General features: G+C 48.9%; 2 protein-coding genes across 2 annotated transcripts; both read right to left on the reverse strand.

Annotated features, from left to right (window-relative positions):
* Window positions 1-3,282: 3,282 nt before the first annotated feature.
* On the reverse strand, window positions 3,283-4,985 carry LOC119271945 (transcription repressor OFP8-like). The gene has a single exon (XM_037553576.1). The coding sequence runs from the start codon at window positions 4,561-4,563 to the stop codon at window positions 3,619-3,621; it is 945 nt and encodes a 314-aa protein (XP_037409473.1). The 5' UTR covers window positions 4,564-4,985; the 3' UTR covers window positions 3,283-3,618.
* Window positions 4,986-5,979: 994 nt separating this feature from the next.
* On the reverse strand, window positions 5,980-13,409 carry LOC119268931 (GTP-binding protein At2g22870-like). Its single transcript, XM_037550651.1, has 4 exons — window positions 12,777-13,409; window positions 11,894-11,963; window positions 10,886-11,048; window positions 5,980-6,553 (listed from the first exon to the last, which is right to left on the reverse strand). Exons 1-4 carry the CDS (start codon window positions 13,306-13,308, stop codon window positions 6,335-6,337), a joined length of 984 nt encoding a protein of 327 aa, XP_037406548.1. The 5' UTR covers window positions 13,309-13,409; the 3' UTR covers window positions 5,980-6,334.
* Between the last annotated feature and the right edge of the window lie 397 nt (window positions 13,410-13,806).

A 13,806-nucleotide genomic window follows, 5' to 3' on the forward strand; every position in this document is an offset into this window, starting at 1 on the left:
GACATTCCTAATCCTATGTCTTTTTGTCTCCTTATATAATCTAAATTAATCCTTTGATTCTCTCTAGTTTTCTTTCTTTCTAGTTTAGTACGGCAGTAAGTTCAAAAAAAAAGCTATAGCTAGTTATGCTCGCGTTTGGCCTTGCAGCATCGGGGATCGGGCCGTCGGGGTAAGAGACAACACGCGAGATGCATGCATGCGTTGAGTCCGACGTTTGGAGTGAGCTTCGTCCCCGGTTCGTAGAGGAAATTTCACCGCGCCGGCCGGCAATCGGCCGGAATCTTTGTTGGGGGTTCTAGTTGGCGCTGGGCGAGACATGCTCGCATCCACACCCACTCCCGCCATTTCCAAGGCACGCAGCCGTGCTTTGCTGTTTCCACGCGGCAGCTCCGTAGCTAGGCACGCGTATCATAAATCTACTTACTACGTAGTACTAGCTAGTTAGGCGCCGGTGTCGACGTGGCCACTCTACAAGAAAAAAGTGTTCACGTATAATGTGATGTCTAGTCTTTTATACCAAATTGGGCTTTTGGTTGCATTGTCTAGACCATGCACTTTTACATAGTATCAAAGCCAAGAGGTGACCCGGCTGGCGCAATTAAATTGCAACCCGCTTTCGGCCTACATTTAGGTCTGAGAAAGCCACATATGAAGAAAAGTGTTGACGTATAATGTACTGCCCTCTTCCATCAGATCGGAACCCGCCTTCTTTACCTAGTTGCATTTCTACGAAAAGTGCAAGTGTCAAGTGACAAAATAAAAGTTGACAGCAGACGGGCTTATTTCCGGACGCGTGACCGTGCATGCTTGGGAATGGAGGCCCCGTTCCTGGTTCATCTGAGCTGAGCGTCGACGACAAGACGCGACCACGTACGTAGCGAGAGTTGGTGGTGCTAGCCGGCCGGGGCCCGGGGCCAAAAAAGCATCACGTCCGTCACGGAGGGACAAATCAAAGCCATGCATGACGGAGCCGTGCCACGGTTCGATGCGTACTTTCAGTTCCAGCCTTTCCCGCTGCCCGCTGCCGCGAACAATAGAATCCAACCAAGAAGAACTGCCAGCCACACCGCACCGGTCCGATCAACCTGATGATCTCCAGCTGCTTCGCACGCTGCGGTCGGGGTGAGGAATCGCAGTAGCCTGTCGTGTAACGCTGGCCACATACAGTACATACTTGCGCGTTTATTTGCTCAGTTTAGCTACACGTCAATGGTCTGAAAACGGAATTTGGCTCGGTTGATTTCGTTTTGAGAAGGAGGACGAAAGCGCCGAGGGAGAGGAAGAAGGAGACGCCTGTTTTTAGGGTGGCGGGTGGGGTGCTGCTTCGCCCGGGATTTTCGTGTGGATGTCGGGTTTAAAGGGATGGCCGGGGACGGCGGCAAGATCGGTGGTGGGGGTAGGTTGAGGGAAAGATGGTAGCGGTAGCAGGCGACCTGGCCGGTGGCACAAGGCGGCGGGAGGAAGAAGATGCTAGGCACTATGTGATCTATTTTTTCAGAAAACGGTTGGAAGAGGAAGATGACTGTTCGCTGTTAGATCAGAAATCAAGGGTTGGAAAGGAGTCGAGTGACCGGTCCCTTATTTAGTACTCTCTCCGTCATAAAAATGTTGTCTTAGATTTGTCTAAATACGAATGTATCAAGTCACGTTTTAGTATTAGATACATCCGTATCTAGACTAATTTAAAACAAAAAATTAGGAACGGAGAGAGTATTCACTATGTTTCACGACGCGGTGCGTATAGAGTTTTGAGAAGTCAAATTTATGTAAAAACTATTTATACTTACAGTACAAAATATATATAATATGAAACCACTTCCTGTAGTGAATCTAACAATATATGCTTGGCATTCTAGATGTAAATTAACTAACGGGTATGTCTAAGGCACATCTAGATGTGCTCTAGTTATTGCATATCTAAGTGGGTGAATTAAGCGTAATGAGGAAGAGAAAAAAGAAAAAAAAATATCCACACGAATCTCAACGTAACATCAATGACATAGGACTTAGATGTGCAATACTTATGACACATCTAGACGTGCTTTAGCAAAACTGTTAACTAAAATTTGTAATGTTTGATAGTATTTTAAAAGAGTACAGTATAGTACATTCCGCAAACCATCTGCATGGAGGGAGCTTACGTGGAGCGAGGAACAGGGGCAGGCAGGGGCGCTGATTCGCGAGCGCGACAAGACGCGACGAACTGGCGACATTCTGCGCGCCTGGCGAGGGCGTCACGTCGGTCGGCCGCGCGCGGGGGCGGGGCGGACGGACGGGGCCTCTCGTCGCGGTGCGGTCACGTTGCGCGAAAAGCTGGATGCATCAAAGCTACGGCCGGGCTACTCCTAGTTTCATGCAAGTGGCAGATGCGTACAAGCGCATGGCATCCGCCGCGGTACTACGTACGTACGTGCACAGACACACAGCAGCGGCGCTGCACGGGTCGCCGTTCGCCCTGCACATTGCCAGCGCCAGCGCCAGCGGCCGCGACCCGATCAATCGCGCGCGGCCGGTCGCGGCGCTGCCTGGTGCAATCTGTGCGCCACGCTTCACGTCGGCATCGCGGGTGCGCGCGTGGCTGGCCGGTTGGTTGGTGCGATTCGTTCGGCCGCCCCCGGCCCAACCCCCCGTTCCTACCAATCTAGCAACCAGACGCGGTCACCAACCGCGCCAACCCGACGCACATGCCTGCGCCTCCTCCTCCTCCTACCCAGCTAGCCCGCGAGCGCATGCATACCCAAGCAGGGGGGTGCAAACGAGCCAGGGACACATTCATTCACGCCGACGACTTCCGTTTGCATATTATAGAAGATCCGGTAATGTCCCTGCCTGCGTGTGCGTTTACTTGCGAGGGAGGGAGGGAGAGAGAGGCCGGACGTTGCCAATTTGGCACTTCTCTGTCCGTTGTTTGCCGGCTACTCCTTGCCGGATTTTGTTTGCTTATTGTATGGGGGCAGAGCCGCAACGAAGCACGGAATATATTCCAGACCGTGTTAGAGTATTCGGTTGGAAATGATCCACATGCGACTAGAAATGTGTGTCGTCATTTCATGCTCTTGGGGATTGAGTTTTTCTTTCGTGGGGAGCTCGTTCAACGAAGGAGATACGTATGAAGCGAATTTCAGAGTCAAATGTTGACAGGAAATAGTTTTTTTTACCCAGAGTTGAATCAAGCAGAGATGATTGTATCGCAATAGCCATATGCAGGTCGACTGAATTTGCAATTTGAATGGGTTGATTCTGCGGGAGGAGGAACGGCCGGGGGAATAAGAAAGCCGGACGAAAGCTAATTCGAAAATACCTTCAATCAATCAAAATATATCGCGTATTTACAGGACGCACAAACTGACGAGAACATTCACAGCGGAAGGCTGGACTACCACTACAAGTTAACATCAAGAAACTAAGGTACAGTACCATCGCTGACGGAACTACAGGGGGCGTCCGGAACTCCCAACTAAGCACGAGTTAGCTGGTCAAGATCCAGCCATGAATGAACGAAGGAGACAACGCACGTAAGCGCGCAACATCGCACATGTCCAACCCGATCGTCTGCCATGCCATTCATCTCGCTCTCACTCTCGCAAAGGTTAATAATCCTATCAACACCGATCGGGTTCAGGGGCAGAGCGTCTCCCGCACGTCGGCGAAGGCCGCGAGGATCACCGGGTAATGCCGCGGCGAGTTGAGCACCAGGTACGTCTCCAGCAGGCTCTCCGCGCTGTGCTCCCCGTCGCCGTCGCCCTCCGGCCACTCGGCGATCATCTCCTCCATGGACCTGCGGAAGTCCTCGTACGGGTCGGCGGAGCGCTTCACCACGGCGAAGCCCCCGTCCGTGGCGGCGGACGCCTTGGAGCCCCGCGGCATCTCGAAGCTGTAGCGGCAGCTCTGCGACGCGCCGCGGCGCGGGGCGGCCGGCGGCGCGCGGCAGGGCCCGGACACGGACGCGCGCGCCTTGGCGGCGTTCTTGCGCGGGCAGTTGTAGAAGTCGGACGAGTCGGAGGAGAAGCTCCTCGACGAGAAGAGGTTCCGCGAGTCCTCGTCGTACTCGTCGTCGGAGGAGGAGCTGCTCAGCAGCCTGCGCGAGGAGTGCGTCGACAGCCTGCGCCCGCCGTTGCCGGGCCGCTCCTTCCACCTCGGCAGCGGCGGCAGAGGCGCCGCCGCCCGGAACGGCGAGGAGGGCGGGCACTTGCGGCCCTCCCACTCGCTCGTCCCCTTGAGCGCCGCCCTCTCCGCCTTGATGTCGTCGGCGTCGAGCGGCGCGAGGAGGGACGGGTCGGCCGCGTCGACGGAGCGGCGGCCGGCGCAGTCGATGGTGATGCGGATCATCGGGACGGTGCGGCGCGCGGAGACGGAGAGGCGGCGGTCGTGGTGCTCGCCTGTCGCGGCCTTCTTGCCCCCCGCCGCCCCGAGGCGGCCGTAGGAGGGCAATGCGAGGGCCGGCGGCGTGGCCTCGTCGTCGCGGCGCTTCCTGCCGCCCGATCGCCTGGAGAAGACAGACAGGATGGCCGCCAGCCGGTGCTTGAGCTTCTTGCGGCCGACGCCGGAGCCGGAGCCGTCCATCGTGCCGGCGACCTTTGCGTGCGCGCGTGCGCGCGTGGACACTAGACAGAGCGCGCGCGAGCTGCGGGGAGGAGGGCGGGAGATGGAGGGAGAGGATCGGCTGGGGTTGGTTCGGTCCACTATCGCATTCGTGCAGGGCTAATGCGGCCTGGCCTTTTAACCGGCGCGATCGAAGCAAAACCGCCAAGGGGTCGGCGGACACGGTCGTGGCCCCTCCGGTCCGGCGGGACGATGGGGACAGGCGCCACGTAACAACGCGAGTAGTGGGGGGATGGCTTTGGCTTGGCCCCGAGCCCCCGAGGCGGTTGCGCGCGATGCTGCTGCAAGCTGCGTCTTGGATCCCATTTCACCCGCGGCCTTCCCCTCCTGGATTTAGCTTACTGACAAGATTGGCCTAATGGCCCTCGCTAACTGTCGCCTTGCGCTTGTCCGTGCGCCGCGCATGCATGGCATGGGGAAGGCGGTGGCTCGTGAGCAGCGCACGGGATCGCAAACGTGGCCGACCGATCTTTGTGAACTTCGTAAGAACTGGCGCTGGACACGGTGCAATTTGACCGGTTTCATCAGGAAAAGTTTGCGATTAAAAGGAGGCGGGGATGAAGTGTAGACTGGTTGGCGATCGGGCATACATTCTCTGCGCGCGCAGCAGCTCGCCCTGTGTTTACTGCGCAGATCGGCCGGCCGTGTCACCGTGTGCCAGTTTTGACCACGGCAACGCCGCAGTCTTTCTGCCTGTCTGTACAGTGTGCACCGCTGCTACAGGACCAGCAGCAAGTACATACCGGTACCACCACCAGTATACTTTTTCATCAATCAACCTACGTAAACAACCGCGTATGGGCTGTAGTACACGCCGTTAATTCTTAATAAATTGACGCTGCTCCGTGCCATCAAGTGGGTTGTTTAGAGTTTAGTGACAGACAAACGCGCCCAGCAGCTGTGGGGAGGAAGGGAGGAGCCCAGCTGAGCTGTTCGTCGGGACTGGAAGCAAGTAAGTATCTATACATACCTTTCGCGTAGACGGCGCACGGCTTTTAAAGATTTGACCTTATAAAGACAAACAAACAGGTGCTGATACTGCCAATACAAAACTCATGACAGATAGGCCTAACAAACCAAGCAAGCATGCATGCATGCATGAACATCAAGACCCCAGGATAAGATAATCGCACGTTACAGTGCAGCCAGGCCTGCAGTTATCTGACCAGGGCTGCGCGTCCAGTGAGTCCAGGCAGACTTGTACCGGCTGATCTTTTTTGTTTAATCTGCTCTGGGCTGAAAGGGAACCAACTGTAGAATGGACCCCAATAATGTGGCACTTTCACCGCGTGCTGTACGCCACGGAAAAAGCATTGACTAGTCAAGAGGCGCCCGCACCTCCTGCCATTTGTGCCATGCAGGGTGCAAGGGAGCAAATAACAAAACAAACGTGTGGGATTCCCGATGATGATTAGCTGACACGGGAGGTTCTTTAATCTACACACAGGACGCACAATCTTATAATCAGAAGGTAACAAAGACAAAACGTCGAGGCTGTACGGTTGTAGTACAAATATAGAAGAAGAAAACAGGGCAGTTGATTTCAGCGGCTTGTCTGTATTCCCGGTCGGTCTGCCTGTTGATTGAGTAATCATGGTTGCAATCGTGGGCAATCAACAGCTCAAAAGGCAAGGCGGATTGGTTGGTGAAGATCCTGATTGCAGAGGGTGCGGCTGCCGCCTGAATGCGGTTTGGTATTGTTTCAGTCCTACTCTTGTTGTATTTCCTCTTGTCAGTGCTTGCGCCAATAGTTCCTGAGCTGAGACATGTGCAGAAGTATCTCATCTCTGCCTTGGTTCGTTACGCTGCTCGTCATTATCCACGGAGGCGCCGCCTCGAAATATTCGCGGATCAGGCTCTGGAAGCATTCTACGTTTTCTTCCGGTCTCTTGCCGCCGTTTTTCTTCTTCTTGCGCTTGTCGCACTTTGTGAAGACGAGCGTCATTGGGACCTGAAAACATGAACATTGAAACTGAAAGTCTTCAAGATTTGCTCTTCAGCTAGCTATCGATTTCCTCCCATGTTTTTATTAACTAGTATAGTGCATGTTTTTATTAACAAGATTTGCTCTATACGTGTTGCAAGATACACACAGATCTATAACTAACAGCCTGACATCATTAATCAGATTCAGTAGATATCAATGCATCAAGAGAAGAAATACATATGGAAGACAATAATGCATGATTTGGATCTTGCCTGTCATTACTTATACAGAAGGACGCTCCATTACTATATGTCCGAAAAGAGGAATATGTAAATGGATGCCCTCAGGACATTCAATGATGCAAACATTCCATGTCCAAAGAGGAGTGTTTTGCACTGAATTGCAACGAAACAAAAGGGGGGATGGTTGAATCTCACAAAAGGGAAAATAATGGTTGTGGGGTGGGGAGGCACCAATAAAAGGACATAAGCTGCTTACGGGAACACTACTGATCGTTATTGACTGGGTAGGACAGGCTCAGGCTTTGTTGCAAAGGGTGGGTGAGTCAGTGGGGACACTGCAGTAGCGGTAGTACACAAGGAATGTGGAATGGGCAGGAACTAACTAATATTGTCAAATATTACTTTTGTATAAGATACCACCATGTTGTCCGACTTGAGTCTGCCAGAAGTTTTACTTTAAATTGACAAGTTTTGACTTCCTGATACGAGATTGGGGGTTCCACAGTCAAGCTGCACTCGGCAGGTTTGGTAGGGTCTTGAGACTGATATAGGGACACTATCCAAAAATAAAAATAGAAGGCGTGCCATAAGCCCCAGTGGCAGCAGCATTCAACTATAAAGAAACCCAATTGCACGCTAATTTACCACATGACAGAAACATTTCTCAGATACACATACATATTACAATCAGAAACTTATTAGGGGCTTGCAGGTATTTTATCTTCACAACGATGAGTGATAGATCATATTTGACACTTTTCTGTTCAAACTTAAAACTATAAGCTTTAATTTAACTAAAGTAGCCTCAGAATTCTTTACGTAATTGATGGAAACCTATTCTTGAAAGATTGAAAAATAGATCTAAAGGTCAGCTGTGAGAACATTTGTGACGAACATCCTTCTAAATATTGAAATGTTGGCAGGAGTTTGATAATGCAAATTCGACAAAAACACGTTCATTTTAGGCAAATATAGGGATATTGCTTTCATGCTCCTTTTGTTGGGGCACTTTGTCTGACATATTTCCTTTCAACTGCGTCACTGCACTCCTTGAAGTATACTCATTTCAACCGACAATTTAACTCTATTCCTTTACTCTATACAGGTGCATTCAGCAACATCCTATACAACTTAGAATAAACTCTCCTAATCGGTGCTTTTCAAGCTCCCTTTTTTGGCCAGAAAGTGCTTTTCATGTTACAGTAATTTATTTCTTCAGATCATTATCTGCAGGTTTGGATTGTTCATTTGAACTGCCTCATCTTCATGTGGTTTTGGTGTCCAACGAACACTGATTTATGTGTGTGCTGCATTTATTGTACCTACAGAAGACTACATGCGCCAGTTTATCAGTGGCCTTCGTAGAAGGCTTGATGGCATGTGCTCTGCTACCGTTCACGGTGTTTTCAGATGGTGGCCCAAACAAAAGAGATAATTTGTTTTAAAATTTGTCCCTTGTAACGCCTGGCGGGATCTAGACTGGCCCCACAGACCAACACTAGCCCTTCCTGCGCACTTTGTCCTCACTGGCGCGCTCCCGGGACCAAGCACGCTTAACTTTGGAGTTCTTTTCGAACGGGCTCCCGGAAAAGAAGGAATTCCTTGTTGATATGGGTAGTCTATCATTCCTATTAAGCCAGGCTCTCACATACACCCCCACTCAAAGTAACCGATGTCCTTATCGGCCCATCAGGAACGTTCCCTTTTGGCACACGTATGAACGTCCAGTCCGGCACATGTGTCATGCCGTGTGCCACAACGGGCCACATGCCCGCGCACCTGACCCGCACATGCCCCTGCAACCGCAAGGGTCGGCTCTGATACCAATTGTAACGCCCCGTTACGCCTGGCGGGATCTAGACTAGCCCCACGGACCAACACTGGTCTTTCCTGCACATTTGCGCACCCGGGACCAACTTCCCGATCGATCACCCATCCTAGAATCCCTGCAAGCCAAACACGCTTAACTTTGGAGTTCTTTACGAATGGGCTCCCGGAAAAGAAGGAATTCCTTGTTGATATGAGTAGTCTATCATTCCTATTAAGCCAGGCTCTCACATCACTATTATACGGTGAAGGGCAAAGCAAGAATAAGGAGAAGTTATCTCAAGGATCATCTATGATGCCATGATATTGAGGACACAGAAATAAAATAATATGCTCAAATGAATTGCCCTGGGACAAGCACATCAAAAGTATATTTGAAGTCTTAGCAGTTTAACACAAAATTAAACCATTGCCGTATTTGCTGAATAGCCAAGGCAAAAATAAACAGCTCAAAACAAACCACATCTGAAAGGGAAAACATAAAAGGCTCAAACAAAGTGACCCAACAAAAAACATGAAGATAACACTCTGGTAGGAGCTAGGACCCTACCTGGTCTAGGGCGTAGGTTGTACGGGAAGGAGGAGGGTTGACGGGGACTCGAGCGCGGCTGCTGGCGGCGGGGCGCCATGGCGCGATGAAGAAGAGGTCGCGGCGGCGCAAGGCGCGGCTAGGGTTTAGGGTCCGGCTCCTCAGGGAGCCGGGCAATAGGATTTATCTTATTGCTTAATTCTCAAAAGAGTCTTACAACTTGTTTATATAACCTCGATGCGAAATAAAAATAAGATAACTTGTGGGCTAAGCCCCTAACTAAACCTGCCCGGTGGGCCTCCTACGGGCATAAGTCTGCCCGGTCATAACATACTCCTACATTCTACTAGAATGGATGTGGTTCATTTTGTTATGATACACACTCACCAATTTTTAAGCAGATTATATTGCTAGGAAGAGAACGCACAGCCCAACCTCCGGAGCGCATAGTTGTGATGTGCTGGAGGCCATAGTTGTGATCCCTTCAGTGGCTTTTGTACCGTGGCGCGGGAAGAGGTAGAGGGTAAGGATTCATCGGAAGCTAACCTCCTTTTGCCCTTGTATATTGATTGATTGAAACTCCCAAATGCGAGGTACGTCCCATTCTATAGGAGTACAGGACCAAGTCCGTAATGCGACTGTGGCATCTCCTACTATGGCATAACTCCTACTGAGTACTCATAATCTATAAGGCGCATCTCCTGATCAGATCGGAATTGGAACAGATAAGATCCCCAATTACTTGAAGATCAGGATTTACAGTTTTATGTTTTCCCTTTCAGATGTGGTTTCAATCCGACTATGTGCATACGTGCGGCCCCACATGACAGAGGACGTCCATGTAAAGCTCCTCTAGTGCAAGAGGAAAAAGCTAGACAGGGAACACCCCTCCCCTCGTGCATCATGATAATGGGTGCCCCTCATTGTCTCTTCTGAGCTATCTATCTGAACTCTCTAATCCTCAACGTGAACGATGCTACTTGCATTTGTTTTCATTCCAATCCCTATAATCTACTCCTTGGATGTCTTCACATCCACCCATGGATACCAAAAAAATTGCCGTCTAGTCCTTGTTGAATTTGATGTTTAATCCTTCTTACTAAGACAAATTTGTTCTTTCAGCAAATCTGTAATAAGGCCATAGTAACTCTTTTAAGAATACTTCAAACTTTGTAATTCATCAAAAATGAATAAACCATCGAGCATGCGGAACAACACTAGTGTTCTGATTGTACTTTAACTAATCTCAAGAAGCCTACTGTTATATCAGATGACCCTGAAGAGAAAGAAGCCTACTGTTTTAAATGCACAAGATTAAAATACCTAAAATAACCCCTGGTTCATGGTAGGAGTAGTACAGACAATAATTTTGAAACCTGATAAGTCACTCATAAATTCCTAATTATCCGTACTGCAAAGTTTGACATGATACATGCCTTTGGGCTCAGACTAAATCTAGCACTATTTTAGTGCTAGATACATCCATTTGAGCGACAAGTAATTCCGGACAGAGGAAGTATATTCTTGACTGCTTAAAGTCTAACATAGCACTGTAATTTGTTTCATCAGAACAACAAAAAGAAAAAACTTCATGTGTACAGTAGCACATCTTTCAATGCGGTGGGTAAATAGATTGACTAATTTCGTGTAACATGATGGACTCTCATCATTGATAGTTCATATGCAAAAGGTGTAGATAGCTAACTAGTTCAACATCTTTCAGTATGAAGATTTAGTTGTTTGGAAAGGATGGCTTACCTTATTTTGCCCAAGCCAACTAGCATAGTCAAGATCAATCTTCTTAGCAGGAATACTTGCATCAATAAGGAGAAAAACTGACACCAAATTATCTCTGCTGAGGAAGTAATTTCTTGTAAATTCATCCCAATCTTTACGAGCTACCTGTGGTGCTGAAGCATATCTGTTCAAATAAATGCTTTAGTTAAAGCCAGAAGATGGAGAATATTTCAAAAAATATATAAGCTCCAACCAGTAGAGTTTAATTTTCTACTGTCATGGATCCTTTTCTCGTTTGATGTATGTCCGAATAAGAAGTATATTTTGATTTTTATTAACCTACATAAAGCAGGTTCAAAGAAGACACAAGTCAAGAAAGTGTTTTTGACATATACAATATATTAGTGTGTAACTCAAATTAATAAAGATATTGATATGCACAGTCACGGTCCATACTAGATGATGTGAACTGAACACTCTTCTAAATTCCCAAATATCAAATATATTTCGAAATGATTGGCACCAATTTGATCAGCATAATCATGTTTATGTACAAAGTCTAAAACTCCAGGTTAAAGTGCTCTGCTTTTCACCAAAAAAACTAACCATGATTTAATCAAATCATTTCCTGTTACTACAGATATTACCTATACACCATAGAACTTATTATCCACTAATGAACTATTCGTAGGTAGACAGTAACTTAAAAATAGGCATCCAGTAGGGCACTAACTCAAAGAGGGCCGATATGTTAAAAAGGGCAATTAAATTCACAATTTGAGAGTACAGTTAAGCTACTCAATTCATTTCAAGAATATCGATATTTGCAAGTAATGTGTCAGCTTTAATTCCAATGGATCTGTAACATCGAAATTGGCATGGAGAATTACGAAGAGATATGTTAAGTTTCATGGCAACAAAACAGGCTTGAAGTTCAATGGTCAAACATTTCAATGCATTTGTCTGCGTAGTTAAGAACTTTTTTCGGAAAATACGGAAACTGAAAGTGGGCTAAGAGCAGTAGCATACCCATAACCAGGCAAGTCAACAAGGTACCAACTGTCATTTATTTTAAAATGATTGATACACTGGGTCTTTCCTGCAATGATAAAAACAATTAAGAAAATTAATGAAATTAGGATGGAGAGTTGATTTCATAATATTGAGGTTCTGCTGCAGTGTATCGTGTAAGAGGCCAAGGAACGAACAGCTGGAAAAAGGTCATGTTGAACATATTTCTAGAGAATATATTGATGCTAGACCATGCAGTTCCATGTGCTTGCAGAAATTATTATTATTATTATTATTATTAAAACCAAAAGATACAGTTTGGCAAAAGAAAAATTATGTAGAACTAGACAGCAGAGGTTCATGGTCTTTCTGCTCTCTTTTCAGTATGGGCCGACAGATAAGCTCTTATATATAAGATAAACATCAAACATGTGGCCAACAAAACAAAACTCGAAGACCAGAGTGCCAGACCTTCTGAAAAGCCAACATTACAACAATAACCGGGCATAGCAAGAGAACTATTATCGTCGGTGTGCGTGACCATTATAAAGAGAAAAGAACCATGTATGAAGAAAGAATAACCAGCTTTTCTATGTATGAATGGAATTGAACAGCTTGGTGTAAGATGCAGACGCATAATGTGCAGTTTTAGAGCTAGACACTAAAACCCAGAATCAAGTCAATCATATCCCCTAAAAGGTGCCTCCTATGAACACATTTGTGCACTCAAACCCCAGAATAGCCCGCTTCCACCATATCTCAAAGTACTCGCAAAGCCATCGTATCAACTAGGTAATCGCCTCCTAGCAAGTAGGAACGAGAGGACCTAAACCTTAAACCCCAGCAGCATTACAGTTGCAGCATATAATTAGGCAACAAAAAAAATTTAAGAGCGGCCTACCAGGTTTCTTGGAAGTGAGCGCGAGGCGCTTGCGGCGGACGAGCGAGTTGAGCAGTGACGACTTGCCGACGTTGGAGCGGCCGACGAGCGCGAACTCGGGCAGCCCATCCCTGGGGCAGTCATCGGGTCGCACGCTGCTCTTTATGAAATCCGCGTTAACCACCTGCGCATCGCCCCGCGCGTACGTGCCCAGCACGATGTTGGAGCCCTTGAGGACCCGCGCGGTTACGACCTCCTCGTCCCCCGGGGTCACGCTCGCCCCCGGTGGCAGGAAGAGCCGGTCGAGAGGGAGCTTTACCTGCACCTCCTGCGGCTCCTGGGGCTCCTGGGGCTCTTCGGCGTCGAGGTGGTCGGCGGATTCTTCGGCGTCGGAGTGGTCTACGGTTTGGGGGGCCGCGAGCGCTGAGAGCGCGGCGCAGCGAGGCAGGAAGGGGCGGCGAGGAGGGAGGCGGGAGGGGCGGACGAGGAGCTTCGAGGTGGGGCTGGAGGGGAGGGAGAGGAGGCGAGGGACGATGCGGTGGTAGAGGAGCATCGCCGCCGCCGGCGGTCAGGGATTTGGGTTTTGGAGGCCGCGAGAAGTCGGCGAGAAGTGTGCGGCGTGGTTGGGGGCGCACGGAGTGGAGTGGAAAAGCTCGCAGGGATGGATTGGGTGGGACCGGAAGGGCTACCATAAGTATAAGAGTAAATAGTAAAGTAATAAAATGCATCAAAGGAGTTGTTTGTTTCAGAGATTTTTGCCCATCACCTGTTTATGCCGTAAAGTAAAACATGAGCAGTGTTTGGTAACTATACACGTAAACACATCCCTTCGTAAATGGGTCCAGGGCAGTTAATGATCGATACCGTCCACCCACCCATCAGTAAAGGGTGTGGTACCGAGTACATTGCCCTCATCCTCCCCCCGAGCTCCCTCTCGGCCTCATCCTTGCCTGACCTAAGTTCGGCACCGCGCCTCCTCAACCCCCTTTGAGCCCCCTCGCAACAACCAGGCGTGTGAGATTGAAGAAGGCGACAACGCTTGTGATCGGGA

This window comes from Triticum dicoccoides, chromosome 3A (genome assembly GCF_002162155.2).
Source record: "Triticum dicoccoides isolate Atlit2015 ecotype Zavitan chromosome 3A, WEW_v2.0, whole genome shotgun sequence".
Lineage (NCBI taxonomy): Eukaryota > Viridiplantae > Streptophyta > Magnoliopsida > Poales > Poaceae > Triticum > Triticum dicoccoides.